The sequence below is a fragment of the Trichechus manatus genome, unplaced genomic scaffold (genome assembly GCF_000243295.1).
Source record: "Trichechus manatus latirostris isolate Lorelei unplaced genomic scaffold, TriManLat1.0 scaffold00209, whole genome shotgun sequence".
Taxonomy (NCBI): Eukaryota; Metazoa; Chordata; class Mammalia; order Sirenia; family Trichechidae; genus Trichechus; species Trichechus manatus.
The window spans coordinates 3652291-3679334 of NW_004444145.1; the positions used below are offsets into that span (position 1 = coordinate 3652291).

General features: G+C 53.7%; 1 protein-coding gene across 1 annotated transcript; it reads right to left on the reverse strand.

Annotated features, from left to right (window-relative positions):
• Window positions 1-4014: 4014 nt before the first annotated feature.
• KRT80 (keratin 80) lies at window positions 4015-27044 on the reverse strand. Its single transcript, XM_004388356.1, has 9 exons — window positions 26745-27044; window positions 20695-20903; window positions 15195-15255; window positions 14587-14682; window positions 6520-6684; window positions 5845-5970; window positions 4996-5216; window positions 4274-4332; window positions 4015-4139 (listed from the first exon to the last, which is right to left on the reverse strand). The coding sequence occupies exons 1-9, from the start codon at window positions 27042-27044 to the stop codon at window positions 4015-4017; spliced, it is 1362 nt and encodes a 453-aa protein (XP_004388413.1).

The following is a 27044-nucleotide window of genomic DNA, read 5'->3' on the forward strand; positions in this document are numbered from 1 at the left end:
GGCGCAGTGGTGAAGAGCTCAGCTGCTAACTGAAAGCTTGGAGGTTTGAACCTTCCAGTCTGTCTGCGGGAGAAAAGACCTGGTGATCTTTTCCTGTAAAGATTACAGCCTGGGAAACTCTATGGGGCGATTCTACTCTGTCCTATAAGGCTACTATGAGTCAGAATCAACTCCATGGCCCATAACAATAAGCAGGAGAGTTTCCTTGTTTAGGGAGGAAAATCACTGTTTTCATTAGTTCATTCATTCATTTGTTCTACACACCCTACTGCACTCCTTCCACGAGTCAGGCACTACATTAGTACGGGGGATACAGAGTTGACGAGACACGCCCTCACCTTCTGGGGACTTTTAGGCTGGGAGACCTTGGTTGGGGAGGTACATCATTTGTTCATCTATTCATTCGTTTGTTCCTTTGTTCTACATTTATTGAACACCTTTTATGGGTCAGGAACTGTGAAAGGCCCTGGGATACAGTAGGACACAATCCCTGCCCTCGAGGAATCTAGAATCTTCTGGGATAAGAGGCACAAAAGTAGTACTTGAAGCAGTCGAAGCATTGCTTGAGGATTAAGGAATCAAGGATGCAGAGACAAATGGATAAATTTAATATCCGCCTGAGTATCCAGAGCAGGGCCAGGCACAGACTGAGATAAGTAAATGCGAAATGAAGGATCTCTGTGTGTGAACATTGCTAAAGAACTTACGAGTCAAAGAATAAAATCCTTTCAACTAAACAATAATAAAAATGCTACATATGAAAACAATGGGGTGCCATCAAAATGGTATTTAGAGGGAAATTTACAGTCTTCAGAGTCTCCAATTAGAAAAGAAAAAAGAACGGAAAGTTAATGATCTACACATTCAGCTCAAGAAGTTGGAAACGGGTAAAACGATAAACGCAAAGGAAGTAGAAGGAAGAGAATAACAAATACACGGGCCAAGATAAATAAAATACAAAACAAAGATATAATCAAGAGAGAGCTGGCCTCAGCTCTAGGTCTTTTCTGGATGGGTATGTGGTTTATCTGTCAGTCTCTCCTGAGTGTCCTCAGTGTCCTCAGGAGAAGGAATAAACTCCGTCTCTGAACTCATAGCCGAGGGCCCTGGCTCTGTGGCACCCTGACGGCGCCAGCCCTCAGGCCATTGGTCTCTGGGTCTTCCAACTAGTCAGTCGTCTTTAATCCTTGACATCTGCTGTAATAACAGTAATGACATTGCTAATAATCCTTCACAGTTGTTGAGCTGTTACAGTTCAGAGTGCCGGAAGCAAGAGATGTGGCATTCCTGATGGGAATGAACACAGATATCTCATCAGATCTCCAACGCCCTGTGAGGTGTTACTCCATTTTACAGATGAGGAAACCGAGGCTCCATTTGCCCAGGTCTCATTGCCGGTAGGTGGGTGAGCCAGGACACCAACCCAGGTCATCTGCTTGAACACCCATCCCTCCACCCCTCAATTCCTTTTCTTGACATATATGTTCTTCGTTTGGTTTATCTAGCTCCTTCACGATCACGTGAAGTCTAGCTTCCTCCAAGCAGTCTGCTCTGATTCCACTCTTCAAGCCTCTTTCTTCTCTGATCTTCAGTAGCACCCATTTCTGCACTTGGCTAGGAAGTCTAGGATGGCTGTCTTGAATGGTTATCTCGTCTCTCCAACCTGACTGTAAGCTTCTTGTGGCAGAGGGGTGGAGAGCAATCGTAGGCATCATAGCACAGGGCTGGGCTTGGAGAACGTCCTTAGTCCTTATTTGTTGAACTAGAATTTGACTTGGTAGGATTAGGCCTGTACCCACCCATCAGAATATATTCTGAGCTGTGCCAACCCCCACGGGCAGGCAGAAGTATTTGAGAAGGAACCTGCCACCACTTGGGGGATCCTCCACGTATGTGCCTGATAAGGTAGCCCACGTGGTGCCTGTACATGTCAGGAAGCACTGGGAACAAAGGCCAATGCTGGTACAGTCTTCTTGTAGGATGGCGAGGCAGGAGACTTTTGTGTCCAAGTTGTATTGGTCTTAAGGTATAACTAGGTCCCTAGACCCCTTTTCCCATAATTGGAGAATTCCCAAAGTCCTGTGGTCGACACAATTGACCAGTGACTGACCGATCCCAAGAGGGAAGATAAAGACAAACACATAGTTCTATCCATGGACAAATCTCAGCACTTTATTCATCCCTTGGCAGGGAGAAGGGGGCATTGCCCCAAGATAGTCAGCCAATCAGATGGGGTGGTGGAATATATGCTATCTATCCAGAAAGATAGTATATACAGCACTGATTATGCAGAAACAAGAAGGGAAGCAATAAGTTAAAAGCCACATAAGTTATGCAAAAATAATATATATACTTTATATATCTTTATCCCTACTGAGGATTTGCTCCCTTGGAAACCAATAAATAGCCCGAGAAAAAGCAGCAGTTAACACCCTCTTTTGGGATGAGTATATATGTCTGGGTTCCCTTCAGACTGAAAGGTGGTAGCCCTTTAGTGCCCCCTATAGGCCTGGAGGGCCTTGAGGCCTGGGAGGAGCCAAGGCCTTGAGCTGCCATGTCCTGGAAAATGAGATGAATGAATCAAAGACTGGGGCTGGAAAAGGAGGTGAGGGTATGGGGACAACAGGGGAGAAGAGAGGGAAGGAGAGAAGTGGGCTATGCAGTGAGGCTAGAGCTGCTAGGATCCCCCAGCTAACCCCAAAGGTGAAAGCACAGAGGAGGAAATAGGAGCACTCCTACTTTAATCCCAAATCTTCTCATTGGATGCAAAATTTTTCTCTTTGGTTGAGCGCTTTTAAGGCTGTCATTAGGGCTCCCCAGCCTGACCTCAAGGGCTCAGAAGCTCCCAGACCTGCCTGGACTGTGCCTTCTTCATGGGCCCACCAGAAACATGGGGGGAGGAAAGGGGAGAGGGATCAAGGGCAGGACACCCCTAGAAAAGGAGCTATGACTCCAGAGGTATGGGGTGTTCCTGGGTCCTCAGTGAATGTAAAGGAGGGAAGGCTGGGCTGTCTGGCTGATGGAGAGGAGGACAGGGGCCCTGAGAGGTGGGATTCATGAGAAATGGGGCTGAGGCTTCATGGCAGGGGTGGGGCTAGGAGTTTTCAGGACCTGGTGCTCCAAAGCCAGGTGTTCAGGCTGGGAAGGGCCTGGGCTGAGGACAGAGAGCTCAGGTCCCAGCATGGGTGGTGAACCCAGGGATGGCAGGGAGGTGAAGGGACGGTCTAATTCTCCTGCCTTATCCCAAGCTGCCTCAGGGAGTTGATCATGGCAAGAATAGCTTCTGGAGAAGGTGTTGGGAGCTGGCTTGGTGTGATGCCCCCATATGCAGCCGGTCCAGTTCTGAATATGACCTACTGGAAGGGACCCACAGGGGGCGGGGGGTAGAGAGGTGTCTGAGTTGATCTCAGAGGTCCAGGCTCAGGTCCCAACACCCAGGACCCTCCTCCCCTCACTCCCTAATACTGTCAGTATCTGGGGGGCCCAAGAGGTACAGGAAAGCCAGGGGGTACTCAGCACCCAGCCTCCCCAGGAAGTCCAGGTATAGGGTGGGAGTACCTCTGCAGTCCTCATCAGCCCCCAGTCCATAGCTAGAACCGGGCTGGGCGAGTGAGGGCACCGGCAAGGCAAGACTTGAGATGTGAGCTCAGGGCAAGGGCTGGGCAAGAGTCAAAGGGACCTTGTTTAGAGCCCTCTGTTGGGGGAGGAGCCTGAGAGGAGGGAGGAGGTGGAGACAAAACTGACCCCAAATTCTAGTTTCTCAGCCTGGAAATCCTCTGGCCAGAAGGTTGGAAGGGTGAGACTGTGAGATGTTAATGTGGAGCAGATCTGAGCAGCTCCCACCCCCAGCACCCACGGAAAAGTGGTCCCTGTTGAACCCTCCTCCTCTTCTCAGGTCAGTATCAGGTTTTGCCTCCCTTCCCAACCCAGAGGCTCCCAGCTGCTTTCTTGAGTCTAGATTAAGTCTCTCCTGCTGCAGTAGGAGTGACCTGGGGCTCCTGGGGTCCAGCTGCCTTACTCCGAGACCTCCGACTCCTGGGAGAGGAACTTCTCTGATATTTCCGTGAATTTGATCACGCGGCTTTTGGTGTTCTTCTTCTTCTGGAAGGGGGCCTTGGAGGGGACTGACTTGGAGGCAGCTACAGGGGAAATAAGGGATGGGACAGGGGAGGGGCTGGAGATTTGGAAGCTGCTTAAAATGATGTCTTAGCGTCATGATCCCCTTGTACCCTGTTCCCTCCCTGCCATGGGCTCTCGGGGCAGGTAGACTCACCGGTTCTGCATCGGGACTGCACAGCGCTGACCACGGTGGAGGCCGAGGGCAGCTCCATCCTGGGGGAGGGCGCATGGCGGGATGTGAGGGAAACTGTGGTTTAAGCTCCCCTGAGATTGGAGGCCTGGGACCTGGCAGGTGGAGGGCAATTCCCAGCCCTGCGGTTGTCCTGCTATGTGACTCTGGCTAGCCAGCTTGTCCTCTCTGGGTCTCTGCCCCCTCTCCCCTGTATAAATACTGACATTTAAACCAATTGCCATGGAATTGATTCTGACTCAAGGAGACCCCATGTATGTCAGAGTAGAAATGTGCTCCATAGGGTTTTCAATAGCTGATATTTTGGAAGTAGATTGACAGACCTTTCTTCTGAGGTGCCTCTGGGTGGACCGACAACCTTTTGGGTAGCAGCTGAGTGCATTAACCCTTTGCACCACCCAGGGACTCCAGCTAACATTTATTGAGCACTTATTTGTGGTAGCCATTCACATGTATAATCGCATTAATCCTCCCTACCCCTGTGTGAGGTGGGCCACATTTACTATCAGCCCATTTTCCAGATGGGGAAACTGAGAATTTAATTAACTGGGCCAAGGGCCCCTATTTGTAAGTGGCTGAGCTGGAAGTTGAACCCAGGCCTGCCAGGCTCAGTTGGCCATGCTGGAGGGAAGGCTAACTTTGTGTGGGGCTGGTCCCCCAGCCCTCCCTCTCTTCTGGCCCCTTACCTGCTCTCTTCGCCCTCTACCAGCTTGCGGTAGGTGGCGATCTCAACGTCCAGGGCCAGCTTGGTGTTCATGAGCTCCTGGTACTCGCACAGCTGCTGTGCCATGTCCTTCTTGGCCTGCTGCAGGGCCTTCTCCAGCTGGGCCAGCTTGTCCTTGGCGTCCTGGGAGACCAGCTCACCCTGCTCCTCTGCCACCTTGATGTTCTCCTCCAATTTCAGGCACTGCAGCCAGAATGACGGGGAAAGGACCAGTAAGGGGAGTGGGTGGGAGGGAGAGAGTGGGCCATGGCCAGGAGCTCACCTGGGGCCTTGCTGGGTGTATAGGTGGGAGGGAGGGCTGAACAATGGCATTCCTACGTTGTACACGAGGCACAAGGGAGTTCAGTTAGACCTAAGGAGACACTTTCCTAAGGCCAGAGGGAAACACCACAAGTCGCCCAAGGATCCTGACCCATCTTCCCTACATTAGAGCAGCAATTGCTTGTCCTAGCTGGAGCCTGGGACGTAGGCCTCCACTTCCTTCTCTCCATATAGTTGGCAGGATGTCTGGGAGGGAGGTGGTGGGCTCCGGGCATGTGAGGGGTGTGTGTGTGTGTGTGGGGTGGGGGCTCTAATAGGCTAACAACCCTGGCCAGTTTACAGAGCACTTTTACATGCAAAGCTTGTGTGCTCCTCATAACCATTGTAGGAGGCTGTGCTACTATCCCATCTGACAGGTGAGGAAACTGAGGCACAGAGGTGCTAAGGACATGCCCAGGGTCACTCAGTCAGGTCATGCCTGTACTCAGCATGCGTGGTGTGTGAGTGCGCTCCTTCCTGCCCACCCCAGGTAGGTCCTCTGGACACGCACATGGCTCTTGATGGAGAGGATCTGTGATCGGAGCTTCTGGATGTGCACATTGAGGTCTGCAATCTCTCTGCAGCTGCTCTGCAGGCTGGTCCCGAATTCGGCTGAGCGGGCAGCTTGCTCCTCCAGCTGGGAGAGGGAGGATCGAGGAGGGGTCACCATGAGTGTCCCTCCTAGCACCCCTTGCCCCTCGCTGCTCTTTGTCCTCTCATTGTCCCCTTCCCATTGCCCCATTTCCATCCCTGTGGGCCCCCTCTGGCACCAGCTTCCCTTTCTCCTCTCCTGCCCCCAACACCCAACTCTGATGGCCCCTCCTGGCTGCCCTGAACTGAGCCCCGTGGGCTGTACCCACACGTGATCTGACATTGCTGGGCAGCAGCACCATCCTGAGCTCCTGGAGGCCACAGACTGTGGGCTTCCCTCCCGACCACCCCTTGGGCCTGAGCACAAATGGGCTCTGGGCTCTCACCTCCATACCTGCTGTGAGCTGCCTGCAGTGGCCTCCCAGGCTCACCTTCCCTGTCTTCCCCATCCTGTCAGAGAGTCTCAGGACACAATGCTGCCAGAGACCTCAGCCATCACAGTCCAGCCCCTCTTGGGCCCAGAGAGCACTGTCCTGCTGCCCTCCCGGCCCGAGGGTCCTGCTGCCCTCCTGGCCTGCGGGTCTGCCTGCCGCACCTGGCTCTGGGAGTATGCCTTGGCCTCCTCCAGGCTGCGCGCCACAATGGCATCATACTGGGCCTTCACCTCCTCCACGATGCCACTCAGGTTGATGTGGCAGCGGCTATCCATGCCCACAGTCACTGACACGTCCTTCACTTGGGCCGCCATGTCCTTCAGCTCCTGGCCGGGCACAGATGTGGGTGGTTTAGGGCTGGGGGAGGGCACGAGGATCCTCTGCCACCCCCAGTCCCTTCACCTCCAGGAGATGGAGCAGAGAGTGGAGATTCTCCCTTCCTGTCTCCCTGGAGAGATGAAGGATTAATGTCTCCCCACCACAGCTCCTCAGCTTGGGCTTGTGGGAAGCAGGTCACCACCCCTGCTCACCCCTTGTTGTCCTCCCTCTCTGGGTAGGGAGAGATGCTTGGCTCCAGGGACCCACCTTACCATCTGTATTCCCTCCAGTGCCCCCACTGTCTGCACTGTTGCCCACTCCAGGGTGGGACACCCTCCTCCTGGCTGGTGGGACAAAGCCCAGGGCCTGAGGAGCATCAGGCCCCTTGCTTACAGTTCCGCTGTTACAGCTCTGTGTTGTGAAGCTCTGCCTCTCCAGGGACATGAGCTCCCATGGGCTGGCAGAGCCTTTTTTATCTTCACAGGGCACAGAGGCACGTCTCAGTTTGTCAAATGGGTGTTGGAATGGAAGTCCATAAGTGATGAGGAGCAGGGGGATGGCTAGAGGCCGACAGACATGCACCCCGACTCCCTACCTCATTGAAAAGGGGTACAGGCTGCTCAGGGTAAGACCATGCCTCTGATACTCAGACTTAAGGGTTATTCGGAGAGTTACCCCCCATTCCCTCTCTAGCTGATGGGCTTGTAGGCAACAACAACAGAATTTAGACACAAAATTTTCATCTTTTCCTCCCTTCCCTTGCCTTCCCTCCTCTGTCTCGTTGCTGCTTAGAAAATGCCAACCCATAACCCCAGAGACACCTGGAGATGCTCCCTCCACACCAGGTTGTGTGCTAAGTGCTCTCCATGCGTCCTCATGTTTAATCCTCATGAGGCTGGTACCCTCATTAGCCCCAAGTTACAGAGGGAAACTGAGGCACAAAGAGGTTATGGGACCAACAGTGAGTGCAGAACCAGACCCCGGAGCTCTAGCCCTTCCCCACCTCTGATAAACCTCAGAAGGCGGGGACAAGAAGCTGAAGACTTCTTGTTTTTCTAGTCCCAGACCTGCTTCCTACCATGCCCCGCCTGCAGCCTGACATCTTCCCGGCCAGCATGCTCAGGGGTGTGTAGAAGCAGGTGGGAACAGGGGTCTTCATATGTGTGCCTCTTGGGCCCTGGGCTGCTTCCCTGGAGGCTGAGGAACAACTGCCGCCAGTCCTGGGCGGGGCCTCCTTCAGGAGGGAGGAGCCAGAGGGGAGCAAACAGAGCTTCCTCAGCCAGCATGGTGCAAAGGTGAGTCACTGGCCTGGCCTGGCAGAGAGACTCTGAGAGGCCGGGAGGGGGCCCGGCAGGAGGTGGGTGGGGCTCAGGGACCAGTATGCAAGAAGTGAGGCTCCCACTGATGAAGGAGGACACGTGGCCTGGGCTAGATGGAACTCCTGGTGGCATTCACAGTCCACCCTTGACCTTTATTTCAATCAAACTTCAGTTGGTGTCCCTATTTCCCTGATTGCCTCAATTTTTTTCCACTTGTTTGAATCAGGTTCCAAACAAAGTTTATACATTGCAATTGGTCTATATGTCTCTACGTTTCTTTTAATCTATAGATTAAAAAAAAAAAAATCCAAACCATCAAGTCAATTCTGAATCATGGAAACCTCATGTGTGCAGAGTAGAACTGTTCCATAGGGTTCTCAAGGCTGTGACATTTTGAAAGCAGATTGCTAGGCCCTTCTTCTGCAGCACCTCTAGGTGGGTTTGAACTGCCAATCTTTCAGTTAATAGTCTTTACCGTTTGTGCTACCCAGGGATTCCAATCTATAGAAACCTCCTCTGTTTCTTTCTCCTTCTCTCTTTTATTTCCTTGCAATTTTTTCTTATTGGAAGAACCAGGTTGCTTGCCTTGTGGAGTTTCCACAGTCTGGGTTTTGCTGATTGTACCCCATGCTGGTGTTTAACATGCTCCTCTGTCCCCTGTATCTCCTGACACCTGCCCATTGGATGTGAGGTCCTGCTCAGACCCAGATGCAATGTTCTGGCTCATGATGTAGTTCTGACCCCTGGCTCCTGACTTCAGGCTCCCTCCTGACCCTTGCCCATCTTTATGCTCAGAAAGGCTGTGGCTGAGTCCCTGGTTTCTGGGGCTGGCAGAGGCTGGTACTTCTGAACTGCTCTGGAACTGTAGACTACAGGGATGAGGGTGGTCAGCCAGAGCTGCATGGGCCGCCACGGAGGCCTGCTGAGTAAGGCTGCCCTTCGCCAGTCTGCTTGCCTGCCCACTCCACTCCCAGCATCTCTTGGGGATAAGGACAGGCTCCTGTAAAAGGAAGTTGGGCAGTCGCAGGCACTCCGCAACCCCTGTGGGGGCACCCTGCCTCTGCCCTCGATCTGCAAGAGCCTGGACTCAGTGGCTGCTGAGCCGGCCAGCTGCTCTCGTGGGGTCTCTGGTTGAGGGGTTGATCTTCAAATGAACTTCACAGAGATCCCTGTGCAGACACAGGCTGAGGGCCCAACCCATGCCAGAATAAGGTTGGTGGTTACTGCAGACTCACACCCCAACCCTCAGCCACTGGTCACCATCCGAGACTAACATTTCCCACGTGGAACCAATACCCTTGTCAGGGCTTGGCTGTGGACAAGAGCTGCAGCTTTAGGATTAGTGGGCATGGGGAATTCTGGATAGAGCCCTCCAGTGGCACTCTTAGCCTAGGCCTGATTTAACATTTGTTACTGCCCGGCCGATGCACCTCAAGCACAGCACCACCTGTCAGTGGGGGCTTACAAGTTGCTATGATGCTTAACAGGTTTCAGCGGAGCTTCCAGACTAAGACAGACTAGGAAGAAAGGCTGGGCGATCTACTTCTGAGAACCAGCCAATGAAAACCCTATGGATCACAACGGTCCGATCCTGTTGTGCACGGGTTTGCCGTAAGTTGGGGGCTGACCTGATGACAGTTAACAACTACAAACCACCCAGGAAACGGCCAGGGCACTGTGGGGACACACTGCAGCGGGGGAGAGGGCTTCCGCCCACCAGGACCGGCAGGATTGGCAAAATAAGCTGATACAGCAGTCTCCCATCCTTCCTGGAAAGAGGCAGAGTAAGCAGGAGCTTGGTAAATAAGCACAGGAAATGGAGGGTTCAGAACATCCACAGACATGTTCAGACATGCTGGCCCCTCAGGGCTGCAGAGGGTACAACAATGCTCACCTGTGTGGTATGGAGGTGCCACCATGAGAAAGGCCCCTAGAGAGGACATGTGTCTCCAAATTGGCAAGAATGAAGCTGAGGAACAATTTAGGGTTTCCTTCAGAGCCAGAGTCTGAGGAGGTGCTGTGTGTGTTGTGGCCACCCTCACTGAGGTCCCAGGTCAGGGCAGAAGGTGACTCCAGGGGGTGATTTAGTGCTGGTCAGTAAAATGTAGTGTTTAAAGGCACACAACTCTGCATACCACCACCTCTTATTGGCTGGGCAGCCCAGGCAAGTTTTTAAACCTCTCTGAGCCTTAATTTTCTCATAATTACAGAACTGAGTATAATTAGAGAACTAAACACAGCTAACATTTATTAAATGCTTACCATGTGCCAGATATGGTTCTAAGTGCTTTAGGATGTATGAACAAAATTAATCCTCACAACAGCCCAATGAGGTAGGCACTAGTATTCTCCCCATTTTATAGATGGAGAAATCAAGGCATAGAGAGATTAAAATAAGCTGGTCAAATTCACATAAGCCAAGCTGCTCTAAAGTCTATGCTCTCTTAAAAAGTCTCTTAAAATCTGTGCCAAACTGCCTACTTCATAGAGTTGTTGTGAGGATTAAATGAGATTACGTATGGAAAGCATTTAGCAGAGTTCTTGGAACCCAGTAGGTACTGAATAAACAGGCACTGAGGATGGTATTGTTGTGATTGGTAAAGGTGATGAAGCTGGGATGGAGTGTCCAGAGGCCGAGCAGCCTATTCCTGGAGCAGCCTCCTCAAGACCCCTCAAGGGCAGGCGCCATCGTCAGTTTCTCTGCAGGGCTCGGCACCCTGTGGTGCGCCTGGCCGCGGGGATTGTCAGCAGATTCCCAGCTAATCTCCCAGGAACCAGAGTTTATGGGTGGGGCAGGCAGCATTCCGGCTGGATGCAGCCAGGCCCCAAATGCACTTGGGAGCTGGAATGCCCCTTGGACGCTGAGGGGGAACGTGAGCCTCTGCCCGGCTAGTGTCCTTGCCCCAGCCTTGTGTCCCTGGAGGGCTGTCAGTCATGAAGCCCTGTGATGGCCATGAGACGTGAATGATCTCCAGTGGGTGGAGATGAGGCCCTGAGCAGCCCCCATGTTCACAAGTTCCTGCTCAGCTGGTTGAGGAGGGGCTTTGCAGAACTCGTCCTGGCCCTCATTTATCCAGAGGTGTTCGTGGGCTCTGGGGAGGCCCAGGGATGTGTGTGTGTGTTGGGGGGGGGGGCTGTTTACTGGGATGCAAGGGTGGGCCTGTACAGCGATGCTTTTTGATCTGGTGCCTGTTCCAAAATTGAAACTAGAGCACTTATGTGTCTTCTACCTACGGCAGCCATGGCTGGCACCTTCTTTACTTGGAACTGCCCTGTCCGACATAGTAGCCACTACTCGACTGCTGACTGAAAGGTTGGCTGTTCGAACCCACCCAGTGGCTCTGTGGGAGAAAGACCTGCTAATCTGCTCCTGTAAAGATTACAGCCAAGAAAACCCTATGAAGCAGTTCTACTCTGCACACATGGGGTTGCTATGAGTGGGAATCAACTCAATGGCACCCAACAATGACAACAGCTGTGTGTGGCTATTGAGCACTTGAAATGTGGCTAGTATGAATTGAGATGAGCTGTAAGTGTAAAATACACACCATATTTCGAAGACTTAGTAGGAGAAAATAATGTAAAATAGCCCATTAATTTTTTTTATATTGACTGATGTTGAAACCATCATATTTTGGATATATTGAATTACTTAAGATATATTACTACAATTAATTTTATCTCTTTCTTTTCTTTTCCTAAATGTGGCTACTAGAAAATTGGTCCCTGGGTGGTGCAAATGGTCAATGTGCTCCTCTGCTAACTGAGAGGTTGAATTTGAGTCTATACAGAGGTGCCTCCAAAGAAAAGCCTGGAGATCTACTTCTAAAAAATCAGCCATTGAAAACCCCATAGACACAGCTCTGTTCTGACATATGTGGGGTCACCATGAGTTGAAACTGACTCTACGGCAACTGGTAGTGGTGATAGTACCAGAAAATTAAAAATCACGTATGTGGCTTGCATTGTATTTCTATTAGATGGTGCAGGCTTAGAGACCCACAAACGGGGCAGCCTTTTTAGCAAAGGGTCATTGTTGCCTTCTCAGCCTGAACTGATACATAGAGAGGAACACAAACGCCAACTCACCACCTTGCTGCTTCCCAAAGCGATAACTGTTAAAATGTACTGAGCACCTACTACATTCACTACAGTCCCTTCGGCACAGCAGTCTTACAAAAGCACAAACCATATCTACTCCTCCCCAGTACCCACCAGTGGTTGGTTGTCCATTGCACTTAGAAAAAGGTCCAAACTGCTTATCGGGGCCTCAGGCCCCACACGGCCTGACCCCTGCCAGGCTCTCTGACCTCCTCTCCTAGGACTCCCTGCCTGGCCCTCTCAGCTTCAGCCACAACTGCTTCTTTCTTGTCCTTCAATCACAAGCTCACTCCTGCCTTAGGGCTTTGCTCAGCTCTCCCCTCTGCCTGGGGTGCCTTCTCCCCAAATCTCCACAGGGCTGGCTCTTCCCCATTTTTGGGCCTCGGCTCACTGGCACCTCCTCTGAGAGGCCTCCCTGACTAGGAGATCTGAAGCTCTCCTTTCCTTCTGGCACTATTGAGTCACCTGGTAAGTCATCAGCACTTACCACCTTCTGAAATGATCTTGTTCGGTATTTGTTTACTTCCTTATTCCCCATCTCTTCTCCTCTAAGCAGGGACTTTGTCCATTATTGCTGTTATAATGGACAAGTGCCCAGCACATAGTAGGCACACAATACACATTCGTCAAATGAATGAATGGATTTAGGCAACCCTAAAAGGTGCGTACTATCACAACCCTACAGGGAGGGTACTATTACTTTCGCCATTTTATAGATGAGGAGACTGAGGCACAGAGAGGTGAAAACTTGCCCACGGTCACAAGAACAGTAAAAGGCAGGGGCAGGATCTGGGCCTAAGGGCTGCAAAGTCCAAATGGAGTCAGCAGCCCTTCCCTTGCTAATGAGGCCAAGAAGTTCTGTGGGTGAGCTTCTGGCAATGCCCAGGTATATCGCTGGCTATGCCCAGCCTTCTTCAGTTACACTACCCCATCTGCAGGGCCTGCTTCCTGGCTTAGAGCTTGGGCTTTGAGCTTGCTGAGAAGTGGGTGAGCAGGGCAGAGTGCAGACTCTGAACCATCGTTCTTGATGTTAGCCTGGGCTGCACCAGCCTGTGGGAGCTGGGGCAGAGGAGTGCCTAACCTCTATTCACAGGTATGGCACCCTAGGTAGCCTCTTATGGGGCTGCAGGGCTTGACCTGGCTATGGAGGACTTGGCCAGGGACATGAAGCTTTCCAGAGCCACCAGTGTGGGTGATCTGCCTGGGAGGGCTGCCTTCCCGCTGGTCTCAAGGGTTGTGGTATTCTCGCTGCTCTGCTCCGTCCCATGGCCACAAACAGGTCTCAGTCCCACAGAAGCCTCAGCTGGGGGCTGAGTCTGCTAGAAAGGAGTATGGCTAAGCATAGCCATGAAGCCCAATCTCCCTTTCCACAAGGCAAGGCCATGGAGCTGTGGTCAGCAGCCTGTAGGGCCATTTTAGCAGAACTTTTTGACTGAGGGGGAGACTCTGACCTCCACTCTGACCCTGGCTGCATTGCCATAGCTTGGCACCAGCAGTTTGCCCACAGGCTGCCAAGGCCTGCCATCCCCAGCTGTGGTACTGTCTTGCTCTTAGCTAAATGGAAGGCATTTGTGGAAGCATAACAGTAGTTTGGGAGCATGACCCCTACTCCTCCTCACCCAGGAAACAGGATGTGGAGAGGAGAACAGGTGTCCTGAAGGATGCCCAGGAGGTAGCAGATGCAGCAGAAAGTGGCACCCAGCATCCGGCCCTCAGCAGCAGGGCCCCTCCTGGTGTCTGCATAGCAGAGAGTGCACTAGGCCTAGTGGCCACTGTCCACCACACTCAGTAGAGGACTCAGGAGGCAACTGAGAATGTGTTCTGGAGCCTCTTTCACCTGCAAAGGGGCCATTTTTGTTCCCTCAGAAGCTACGTCTTCTCTGCCTCGACTGAGTGGGGAAGGGTGAATGCATGCCTACCAGGACCAGAACTGTGAGTGCCTGGGATGTCAGCTGCAGTGATTAGAGAGAGATTAGTTCACTAAAGGAGTTCCTATGTTGGCGGTTCAAGTCTACCCAGAGGCACGTCAGAAGAAAGGCCTGCCTTTCTATATCCAAAAAAGTCAGCCATTGAAAACCCTGGAGCGTAGTTCTACTCTGACGCACATGGGGTCGCCATGAGTCTGAGACTCAGTGGCAACTGGTAGTCCAGTAAGAACAGTTGTTCAAGTCCTGCTGGGCCCTGCCTCTGTGGCGAGCCTCTCAATCCTTGCCCAGATGCACCTGGTCCCCTGAACACCCTCAGCATTCCATGCGTACCTGAAGATACAGGTTCTCCCCGGAGAGTTGCCACGTAAATGAGTGATGGGGTGAAGGGTAGGATTACTGACATCAGCACAGGAAGGGGTTTAGGAGATTCTTACCTATGTGGCCGGAAAGTGTGACTGCTGAAGGTCCCACGCCCTACTGGACACCCTGCCCTCCCCTGTACCCCCTGCCAACGGACCCTTCAGCCCTTGGCTGGGCAGGACCCTCGCCCCCTCTGACTCACCTGCTCATAGATGGTTTTCATCAGCTCCACAAAGCTCTGCAGGCCTTTTAACTTGGTTTCCAGGTCAGTCCGTCGTAGACACTCTGCGTCCAGGTCCTGGTGTTGGAAGCCATGGTGAGCAAGCTCAGAGGGAATGGAGGGGTCCCAGGCGGGAGCAGGGTTGAGGTTTTTTGCTTCCTATGTGACAGTGTGAGTGACCCCCAAAAGGGACCTGGCTCAGACCCTGGGGGAAAGGAGGAAGGTGGGGACAGATGCATCTCTCTGTCTGTTTCCGTCTGTCTGTTGGTCTGGGAACCAAGCCTCTGAAGGCTTTGCTTGGGGGTAAAGGAAAGTAAGGAGCCCTGGTGGTGCAGCAGTTAAGCGGTCGGCTACTAACCAAGAGGTTGGCAGTTTGCACCCACCCAGCCACTCCATGGGAGAAAGACCTGGCAATCTGCTTTTGTCAAGATTACAGCAAAGAAAACCCTAGGGGGCAGTTCTACTCTGTCACATGGTGTTGCTATGAGTCAGAATCCACTCGATGACACCCAGCAGCAAAGGAAAGTAGGTGACCTGAGGGAAAAAGGGCAGACGGCCCATGAGGAAGGAGGGCAGTTTGAGCAAGCTACCTTCTTCAGGTGGACAAAGGTGAACTCCATGTGTGTGCGCTTGGAGATCTCATCCTCATACCTGGGAGAGAGAGGAGGAGGGAGAGGAAGTAGGAGAGACAGGAAGAAAGAGGAGAGAGTGGGAGAGAGAGAGTAAGAGAGTGGGAGAGAGAGGCAGAGGGAGGGAGAGAACATGAGTCTAAGGCTGGTGCTCAACCGGGTCAATTAGAAAAAAGTGGCCCTTCCTTTGGTGGTATGCAACCCCACGTCTCCTATGACACCCCTAGTCTCTCACTCCCACTCCCTCCGGATGATCATCCATCCTCTCCCAGCAGCATCTGTCCTTCTTCCTGGCTCTGCTCCACATCACCTCCTCCAGGAAGCCTCCCCTGATTATGCAGCCTGCTCACCCTGGCACTCTGATCCTTCATCTCCCCCTTTCCCCCAAGGATCTCAGCTTCCAACTGGCTGTGCTCCTAGCCCCTCTTACTCACACCTCCCTCTTTCCCACCACCACCTTTTTCCTGCAGCCCACTCCCCTCCCCACTGAAGCTTTGCACGAAGATGAACAACATCCCATCATATTCCTTCCAAAGAGAGGACAGAAAGATTGTGGGCTTTGCAGCCAGATGGACCCCCAGCTGTTTTTGGACCAGTGACTTCACCCTCCTTCCTCAGCTTCCTCATCTGTGATGTGTGTGTGTGGGTGTGTAGGTGTGTGCAGGGTGACAAAGCCCACCTCTGATGCATTGCCTACAGTCAGTACTCGACAGAGGTGGGGTCCCTCCCTTCTCAGTTTTGCCTCCTCCTTTCTCAAGTTCAACTCATGTTTGGAATAAGGACATGGTTGGATGGGGGAACTGGACCCCCGGTCCCTGACCTTTCTCTTTTCCTCCAATCAAGGTGTTTGTCTTGTCCCCACGTGGGCGGGTGTCTGTCAGCCTCAGACTTCCCTGCCCCATCAGATGTGGGAATTCCATGGCTTCCTGTTTTCCTGCCCTCCTCTCCAGGGAATGCCTGAATCACTGGCTGCTTTAATTATAGCCGCCTGTCTGCCCCAGTCCTTGACCCCACATCAGGGACAGCGTCACCCGTCACCCAGGTCAGCTGGCTGGACCTGCCCCCTGACAATGCCTTCTTTTCCACCAGCCCAAGGAGCTGAGGGGAGGGCCTGACTTAGAGGGCAGCCCCCTAAGGAAAGCTAGAACCTGCAGGCACACTGGTCTCTGACACTCAGTGTGCTGGATGCAAACAGTCTCCCTGTCCAAGCCCTGAGTCTGACAGGGGCTCTGAGGGTACAGATCACAGTGTGGGGGCAGAGGGATCGGTCAGGGAGACCATGGGCAAACTAAATGTCCATGAAGTGCCTTGACTGGAGGGGGAGTGACTACCTGCCTCTGTGCTGGGCACTTTACCTGCAATCTGTCCTGTGATCCTCAGAGCTCCCGGCTACTGGCCCCATTTTACAGATGAGGAGACTGGGGTTCCGAGAAGGGCTTGGCCTAAGCTGGGCTTGGCGGCTGCTGTGGTGTGGTGGTTAAGCATGGAGCTCCAGAGCCAGACTACTTGGACTCAAATCCTGGCTTCCTTGCTAACTAGCTATGTGACTTTGGATAAGTTACTAGTGAAGTCGTAAGGATTAAATAAATTAATACATAAAGTGTTTACAGCAGAGCCCTACACCCACTAAGACTACTACTGTTATTCCCTGAGCCAAGTCTCTCCAATGCCAGGGCCCCAGCCCTCTGTCATGCCCTAGCACTCCTGGAGAGAAACTCTGGAAAGCCTTATTGCAGAGAGAGGCAGTTCTTTGCATTTCTTTCACAAATTCTTAGGGCTGGGCTGACTGGAACAGGCTTCCCAATGGGATTTGGGGTCTCTAAGGAATTCCCTGCCCTCAGGAGCCCCAAGCTGAGAAGCCGTTTATCGACTGGGCCTCCCCCTGTTAGCTTCTCCCTTCCTCCCTGGAGAGCAGATTCTGCCAGGCTGTGTGCAGAAACTTGGAATGAGCTGTCCAGGGGAGCCCTCTGAGTTACTAAACTTCCTCTTACCTGTCACTGCTCTCCCCCTCCTTCTTCCCTTCTTGTCAGGTGTCCTGAGTGCACTGAGCTCTGATCTTCACTTAGCCCACTGAGTCATTTCTGATCACTTTGGGCCTACTCCCCAACTTATTTACTGAGACACCTTAGGAGGAGAACCTCAGAGCCTCTCACCTCCTCCAATTTGCCCTTGGCTGGGGAGGAAAGGGGGAAGCTATGTTTCCAGGGTGTCACTTGCAGACCCACCAGATAGAAACTTGCCAGGGGCCTGGGAGGGGGGGTAGAATAGAAAGGGGGAGACAGGGGGCCTGACAGCCACTCTGAGAAATGCTTCCCCCGGCACAGAAGGACACCAAGAGTGTAGGGGCCTGGGGGGTCCTCAGAGTATCCTGTCTAGACTGGCATCTTCCCTGCCCCTGGGCCTTCAGGTGTGCTGGGTGGGATAGGGTGGAGCCCATGCCTCCCTGCCACGGACCTTTTTCCAGGATCTACCTGGTGGCATGGTGCAAGCACTGGACTGAGGCAGGAAGCTGGGTTCCAGTTTGGGGCCAGTCCCTGTAAGCCCCCTGCTAGCCCATGTCCAGCCTTTATATGAACTAGCAAAAGGCCCCCTTCCTCAAGGGGTGTGCAGTCCTACACCAGCCTGCATGGCCTGATGCATGATTGGATTTCAGACCTTACTCACTCTCTCAACCAGAGGCTCTTGTGTAGTGAACAGCTTGCGCAACTGTACATGGTGTCCCTGAATCACTTGCTGTGTGGCCTTGGGCAAGTTGCTTCCCCTTGCTGGCCTCTGCTTTCACCTTAGTAAACAGAAGGATTTAACTAGCTGATCCTTGGGGTTCCTGCCTCCTCAAAGCCTTTGGAAGTCTCTGTCCCCATAGAGGCCTAGATGATGCCATCTCCCCCATACCACCCCCAGTCCTCTGCTAGTCTGCCAGCCACCAGCTCCTAAACCCGTTCTCAGGCCCTTTTCAGCTTGTCACACCTCCCGCCCCCCCGCCTTGTTTATTTCTGGGAGCGAGGCTGATCTCATCGCCTTGTCGAGGCAGGGCGTAGCACCTCCCTGCCAGGGCTTGGCCTGGTGCCTCCTGGCTCCTGGGGGCTCCAAGCTCCGGGAAGCCCAGCTTCAGCCTCCCAGTTCTTGCCTGCAGACCCCGAAGCCCTCCAGCCCTGCTCCCAGGTCCAGTGTCTCCTCCCTGTACTCCAGTGGGTTCCTTCCCCAGAGGGGGAAAGAGACGCCCTGAGCCTAAACAGTAAGCAGGCAGCAGGCAATGGAAACCGGGCAGCAGGCCAAATGAGGGGGCTGAGCCAGATTAAAATAACAAGTAGTATTTGTACAGAACTTCCAGGTACAAAGTGCTCCCATCAACAAGATCAGGCCAGGCGCACAGAAGCAGCCTTCCTGGTGGCTGGCTAGGCTTCGAGATAGATAGGAGTTAGCACACATGCTGTGTGACAGAGGACAAGCCCCGCCCTCTCTGGGCCTCTGTTTCCTTCCTTATAACAGGAGGAGCCAAGGCCCCCTCCAGCTTTGCCATTCTCTGGTCCCTTGAGGGTCAAAAACCTAGTAGGTAGCAGTGAAATGAGTCGTGGGATCTCGTGAGCTGATGGGCTGCCCCTCTTCATGGTCAGGTGTGGGGAAGAACAGACAATCAGATAGATTCCCTGTGTGTTTCCGTAGGGCCCCTGGGAGGGCGCAACTGGTGGAGAGGTGGCCCCCAGGTCAGGGAGGGGCCAAGTCATGGGGGCCAGCCCAAGCCAGGCTGTAGATCATGCCTGTTGGCTGGGAGGTTCTGGCCAGATCATTCCACAGATGAGGAAACTGAGGCCCACTGAACAGGGAGGGCTTCCCATGTGACCATTTCCTCTGATCCCGAGTGTGGCCTGAGCAGGAGAGGTGGTGGGCAAGCTGAGCTGGAGCCCAGAGCCCTGGACTTCCCGGGGGAGGCTGCCCCTACTCTCCAACCCTGCCTGGCTGGCTCAGAGACTCCCAGCCGTTCTGGAGGTGTGGGCCTCACTTGGTCAGTAGGGCTTGAGGCTGGGCCCAGAGCTGGAGGAGGTAGGAGACTAGGCCACACCCTGCCCTCCCCTCACACTGGCCAGGGGCCTCCTCCCAAGGAGACCAGGCCCAAGAAGGAAGTGTGAACACAGCCTGGCTGCTCAACCTCAGCTCTGCCATCAGCCTTCTTATCTCTGAAGCCCTGCCCATTGCCCAGCCAGAGGATTACATCTCCTTGGAGCAATCCAAGTGCCTACTCTGCCTCTAGACTGGCCGATCCAGTTCAGCAAACCCGCATCAAGCACCTACTGTGTGCCATGACCTTTAGCCTTCTAGGGACTAGGAGAGCTGCTGTTTATAACTGCCAGGCTGAACTCGCAACTTACTCCTTATACCAGCCTTAAATTGGTACCAACCATCATCATACGCATTTACACAGGAGGAAATCGAGGTGCAGATGTTAAGCAACTTGCCCAAGGTCACAAAGCTAGTAAGGGCTAGGGACGGAGGATTAACCCTTTCTAGTCAATACTCAAGCCTGTGCCCTTCATCACGGGCCACACTGCCTGCCAGCTCATTGTCTACCGGTCTGTCTTCCCCAGTAACTTGTAAAAGCATCTTGCAGGCTGGGGCTGTGTTTTCCTCACCTCTCTAGTTCCAAAGTCTGCCTCGATGCTTGGCACATATTACCTGTAAGGGATCGCCTCTTTATTTGAAGAAAATCCACCCTTTCTATCCCTTGCCTGCACCCCAGCAGGTTCCCCTTCCTTTCTAGCCCAGACTTGATTAGGATCCAAAGCCATATCCAAAACAGAAGCCCATCTGTTGTTCCAGCTGGTAACATAATTTCCCATCACTAGTGGGACCTTGGGCAAGAGCAGGCATGTTTATGACAGGACTTTGAACCGGTTCGTCCCGGTTGGAACCCCTGCTGAGAATTTGCATTTCTAACTAGTTCCCGGGTGATGCTAATGCTGCTGGTTAGGGACCAATTCTGAGGATAACCAGTAGAGCAGTGGTTCTCAAAATTTGTCATACATAAGAATCACCTGGGATCTTGTTAAAATGTAGATTCTGATTCAGTATATCTGGGGTTGAAATGAAAATTCTCAGTAGGGGTTCGAATGGGAACAAACCATTTGGAAGCCCTGGTTTATGGGCACCAGAGAATGGGCTGTTTGAGTCAGGGGATATGGGTTCGGATGGTGCCCAGGGGTTAGCAAGCGCAGTGCTTAGCTGTGAACCAGCCACAAGACTGACTTTGCAGCAAGGGTCACTGTTTGGGGTGGTGGTTGTAATATGTAGAATACTGTCAGGCACATAGTAGGTCCTCAATAAGTATTTTTGGAGTCAAGAAACATTCCGTATCTCCTTTCCTCTGTCTCTGTGCCCCACACCTCTCACTTGTACCGGCTGGTCCCCACCCTTTGTCCCTGAGCAGACCCAGGTCTTAATGTGGCCATGAGAGGGCGTGGCCTACCTGATTCGGAACTCCTCCACCTTCCGGAGCACCTGCAGCAGGTTGGCCTCCAGCTGTCCCCTCTCCTGGCTCACTTTGCGCAGTTCCTCCTGCAGCCGGCCCTGGTGCTTCTCGAAGAGGGGCCGCAGGTCGAAGGCAGCAGAGTCCTGGCCCTGCAGGAAGCTCCAGTGGGTCTCCAGCAGCTGGTTGCGCTGCTCCAGGGCTTGTACCTGGGAGAGCAGGAAGGTGGCAGTGAGAGGGCCAGGTGCGGCCGGGTTGGGAGCTGAGGCCCCGGGCCCCGGAGGGGGCCTCTCTGAGAAGTGGCAGCTCATCTTCACACACCCACCCTGGCCCTCACTCAGTGCATTCAGAACTAATCTCCAACTACCAATTGTTGCAGCTGAAGATGGTGAGATAAGGAGGGACTCAGACAGAAGTGGAGCCATGAAAATGAGCAAAGGTTTCCTAGGGGAGAGGCAGGGCAGATGATAGGAGGGGGAACTCAGGTTTGAGCTCCAACAATGTGAAGGTTCTCAATGCCTGCCTAGGGCTTGGGTGGGAGACCCCAGGGAACATGGGGTGTCACAGGCCTTTCTGCCCCACCCCCCCAACAAGCCTGGTCTCATCTTGTTTTGGAAAGTCGGCAGCATAGGGCCTGGTTGGGACTTAAGTTCTAATCCTTCCAACAACCTTGGACTTGCATGTGCCTCTCTGAGCCTCAGTTTCCCCAGCTAGAAGTTGGGGATGATATCACCTGTCTTGCTTACCTCTGAGGGCTGTTAGGAGAAGAACTGGGATGTACTTTAGAATAATAATACTAGCAAACATCTATGTGGCACTTACTGTGTGCCAGATGTTGTTCTTAACTCATTTAAGTCCCTGGAACAACCCGATGGAGTAGCCATGATTATTATCTGCATGTTACAGACAAGAATCCAGGCAGTTTGGGTTTAGCCTCTCTGCGTCTGCCGCCTGTCTGTTGCTTGAGTTACTGAGGCCACTGGGACCCCAGCTACCCTTTCTGGGCTGGCTCATGCCTTGAAGGTGAAGACTGGGAGGGCTTCTGAGGACTGCTGCTCCTCTCAAACTCCACCTCACTCACGCTGTCCTGCTCACACTCCTGCGGGGGCTCCCAGGGCCCATGGACCACACTACAACCAACGCCAGGCTGTCAGGGTCTCTCTTGAGTCCTCGCCCACCGCCAGCACCCAGCCCAGTCCAGCTCAGCCTCAGGCTCCCCTGCCTCTACTCTCCCTGACCTCTGCAGGCTCCAGCCTTCCTCCACCGCTCCAGTCCGGCCTGCACCTCCCCCTCTGTGCTCCCGGCTCTCCTGCGGGAAGCCCTCCCTGACTAATAGCTGGGAAGACTCCCCCCACTAATGAGGTCCTCCGCTTATCTGCTTCTAATTTGTCCTGGCCCATCATCTCTCCTCGTCAGACTGGGGACCATCTATTCCCCCTTTCAGGGTCCCTACCCCACTGGGGTGGGAGGGGCCTGAATCCTGGGCAGCTCAGGCTGTTGTTGTGATGAGGATGCTGTGATAGCGAACCTGATAATGTTCCCTGTGATTGCAGGCTAGGCCAGGCCAGGCCTCTTCCTGCACACTGCTGGTGCTGCTGGCGCAGGCTCACAGAATCACAGCTGAAGAGAGCTGCCAGGAGCCTTTGGACCAGCTGCCCCAAACCCTTCCTTTACAGAGGAGGGGATGGAGGCCCAAGGGCGCCACACACAGCAGCTTGGTGGCAGAGCTCCTTAGACAGGCCCACCTGCTGGCTGCTGCCCAGTCTGGACCTGAACTGGGGTGCCCGGTGGGGCCTTTCCCTCTCTCTCTGCCCTCCCCACACCCTCAGGTTTTCTTTGTATCCCCTCAGAAGCTCTGATGACTTTGGGAAGTCCCCTCTGACACTTGCAACAGACAACAGCAGCAGAAATGTGACGATGGCCTCTGTGGGCTATCATTCCCCCGCTTAACTTCCAGCCGTACAAGTAAGTTCTGCGTGAAGCTGACTTTCAGTTTACCGTCTGCCGCCATTGCAGCCAAACAGGTTCAGTAAGGATGGAGGTCAAGATGGTTTCTGCCCTGTTTTGTGTGTGTGAGAGGGAGCACTGGGGGGGAGTATCTACTCACCCCACTTTCCCAACGTTTTGACAATCAGGAGCCCTGTGTTTACACTGAGGGTGGAGTGAGAGGAGAGATGCAAGGCTCCTTCTTCCACCCATGAGCAGCAGAAAAGCCTTCACACCAGGAAGTTCTTCTCTTTGTCTAACCTCAATCCCCCATGTTTCACCACTAGCCCACTGGGAGATAATGTGCATTTGGCCAGCCAATTCAGCCAGAGGGCATTTTTGATCTTGGGGGATCAGGGGTACCCCCTTATCTCCTGCTGCCCCTGGGGGACTCACTTGTTGTCTCAGTGGGTGGGGGATGGAAACTCATCCCCCACCCAGGACCTTCCCTGCAGGAAGGCTCCTCCCTCTTGGAACAAAGGCTTAGGGAGGGCTACTAATCCAGGCACCCTGAGATGTGCCACGCTAATCACCTCTAACCTGTCAAAGCCTCCGAGCTCTCACCACGCATTTTTCTGTCTCTCTGTTCTCTGTTTCGGTTGTTCCTCCCCCCCCCCACCTTAGATCACACAGTGGCAGCTCTAGGAGGGACCTCAGACAGCAAATGGTGAATCTGGCTCCCCATTTTACAAATGAGAAAATGGAGGCCTGGAGGCACAGAACTCACTGTGGCCCAACTGCATGGTGCTGGGCTGCCCAGCTGAGAGGCAGGGCCAGGCCTGGGCAGGGTTGTGGAGAGAGATGTGCTCTTTGGGGAGGGAATTGAGTAGCCCAGGCTGGAGGTCCTGGCTGGGGGCCTCCTTGAAGGAGGGAGGCCAGATGCAGCAAGAGTGGCTTCAGGTCCCTAACCCATGGGAAGTCCAGGCAGGTGAGCCTAGAGGGCAGTGCCTCTGGACATGCAGGTCCTATCCTTCAGGTGGCCTTTAGCCAGAGGTTGGCTTTGCCCAGGAAGACCCCTAATCTCTTAGTCAGAAAGGCTGATTTGTGCCTTCCTGCCTGCAGGTAGGAGGATGGCTCCATTGACTTCCCCAGGTCACTCAGGCCTAGGGACAAAAATTGCCTCCATCTCTCTGTCTCCAGACCTTCCACCGTCCCTCCCTTGGGTTCCCTCTCTAGGCTCCTTAGGCTGACCTTGGGCAGTCCTTCCTCCTCTCCCACCTCTATCTCCTCTGCCCTCTGCTGTCTGCAAGTGAAGGGAGGGGCCCAGCCATTGCCCTGCCTTCCTTGGCCTCCTCTCCTGAGGACCCTCCTGCTGCTGCTTCTTCTACGCCCTTCTTTCAGGGTGCAGCCTTGCCAGCCCTTCCACTGGCATGAGCTCAGGGCCACCCTCAGAACAGACGCCAAGCAGAGAGGAGGAATCGGAGGCACAGAGAGGGTAAGTGTCTTGGCAAAGGACACACAATCAGCAAGTGACAGAGCCAAGACTGTTGCAGGGCCCTGCGGCCATCTTGCAGAAGTCTCCCCCCTCTTCCTTCTTCTCCTCGGTTCTCTCTTCTTTCTGCCAGTGCCTCAGAGGGCCAAGAAAGGGAGGCGGAGCCTTAGTGCCCCCTGCCTCTCTGCTTAGAGCCCCTAGCCCTGCAGGCGTCATGGCCTCTCACCTCTGGGCCCCCACGTTGCATCCCCTACCCACAAAGTCCAGCCACTCCTTCCTCCAGCAAGGCCCGCTCCCTCCCCTCCTCTCCAGGCTCCTGCCTGGAAGAGGCTCATGGGGTTCTAGTAGCTCCCTGGGCCAGGGTCTATTTAATTTATTATTTATTTAACGAACACCACGTACCAGGTGTGCTCTAAGTGCTTTTCAAAAATGATCCCATTTGATTTTGACAAGCCCATTATACCAGTGTGTACTGAAGTCAGAGGGGTTAAACAATTTGCCTGAGATTACACAGCTGTTCAGTTAGGGAGGCAGGAGTCAAACTCAGACACGTGACTCCAGATTTCATACTCTTAACGGCTGCCTGCTTCCACCCAGGCTGTTGATGACCTTACAGAGACAGGGAGGATGCAAAATGAGCTAACAGACCTTCTCTGTAGAGTTGATGGGTCATCTGGGACTCCTGGTGACAGTGCCCCAGCAACCAGGGCTCCCAAATGGCTGGCACCAACTGCTCCCTGAGTTCCCACCATGAAAGGCACCCCAATACCAAGGCCAAGGCTTGAGGGCTGGGAGGTTCTGATCCTGCTAAAGACTTTATAGGGCATAGTGCTGACTCCCGGACACAGGACCCCTGGCCTAGCGCCCCTCCTTGTGCTGCCATCCCCATGGTAGAGGCACAGGATGATATCAGCACTGACATTCGAGGGAGAAAAGCCACTCCTCAGAGTCAAATTACATAGCTCAGTGAAGCATTCCTTTTAAGGGATTAAGCTAGGTTTGGAGAGGAGGCGGCTCTGTAGGAACCTGCCTCCCTGCCTCCCAATGGTGATGGCTGCAGGGTTTTCTGCAGGGAAAACCAGGGCAGCAGTCTGGGGCTCTGGGCAGCCAGTGTCGGGGGACGGGATGCTCCCCTCAGTGCACAGCCGTCCTTCTCCAGGTAGTCTTTCCCCTCCACACACCCCACCCCAGGCACCCCGAGGGTGGATGAAGAAACTGGCGTGGGCATGTGAGTGGGAGAGGAAAATAAATGATTCCCACCTCAGAGACTACTGGCTTTTTGTCTCACAGACCTGAGTCTAAATGCAGACTATACCACTTGCCAGCTGTGTGACCTTGGGCAAGGCACTTAACCCCTCTGGTCCTCGGTTTCTTCATCTGCACAGTGAGGAAAATAACAGCCAGAGTATTGCTGGGTGGGCTCAGTTACTTCACATTGGTAAAATTCCTGCAGAGAACCAGGCACAAACTGATGCTCAAGAAAGGTTACATTCCTGCCCCTGGCTCTCCCTCCCTCTGCTCCTCTCTGCGAGCTCCCACCTAATACCGGAGACTGGCAACCTGCAGAGGAACACAGAATCCCAGAGACCAAGGTGCCATCAAGGGCTGAGCCAGGGCTTGGAAGGCTCTGGTTTACTGTGCAGATGAGAAAGGTTGAGTTTTCCTCATCTGTAAAATGGACATAAAATGTCTACTTTCATAAGGTTGCTGAGGGAAATAGAGATAAATATGTCACCCACCTCTGGCACATAGGAAGCAACTAATCAACTGTAGCTGTTACTACTCTGATTATTGTTTTGGGTAGGGCTGGAGGGAGCAGAGCTGGGAGGATGGTCAGTAGAGGCTTCTTGGAGGAGGTGAGTGAGGAGCAGTTTTGGGAGGTGGACAGGGTCCCTAGGGAGCTCTTGTGGCTCTTACCCTGGAGGCAGAGATGGACAGCATGCAGGCTGTGGGCAGTGGGGTCTAGGAAGCATGGGGAGTGGGGTTCTGAAAACTCACTGCCTCTACTCTGGTGGGGTGTGGAGGAGGAGGAAGAGGCAGCTGTCTGTTTCCTACTTGAGGCATCCATCTCCTGCATTCCTATCTTCTGATGCGCCAAAACTGCATCCTCCTTCCTGAGGCCACCCCATATGCCCCCGGGCCCTGCCTGCGCTTCCTACCCCCGGGAAGCTGAGCAGAGCCACCTTGGGAGAGATTCTACAGGGCCAGAGACCTGGTGGCCTGAGTGATGGACATAAGGGTGGACTCTTGGGAGGTCAATTCTGCTGTCCACTTGCCTTGGAGTAGGACTGCAGACCATGCCTCCATCAGTTGGTCCAGTAAGGGGGTATCCCCTTGGCCACACTCAGGTGCTCTTTGCTGGTCCACGCCTAGGGGGGCACCCCAGGCCATGCCGAACGTTATTATCCAGACGTCCCTCAGAGGCCACCTGGGCCCTTTTCTCTCCCAATGCCGGGATGGATCAGAAACTCCCCTCCCCAATTGTTTGCTCAGAGTAGCCTGCAGAGGCCCATGCTGACTCCTCATTGGCTGGGAGTGTGGGTGAGGCAAGATGCTCAGGGAATACACAGCTTAGCCACATGCCCCGGACTGACAGTCCTTAGTTTTGGGACCCCCCACCTCTTCTGCTCACCTTGCCAATCAGGGAGGCAAACTTATCATTAAGGATCTTCATCTCCTCCTTCTCCTGGGTCTTCTGCTGCTGGAGAGCTGGGTCCACCTTCAGGTCCAGGGGCACCAGCAGGCTGGGGTTTAAGGTCACCTTGGGGATGGTGCTAATTGGCTGGCAGCTTGTGAGGCTGCGGGAGCTGAAGCCCAGCCCGCTGGCCCCACAGCTGCCCCATTCCGAGGTCCCAGGCTGGGGGCCGCCTGCTGGAGTCACCTCACAGCTGCTGAGCCTGCTGAAGCCAACGACACAGGAGCGGCAAGCCAT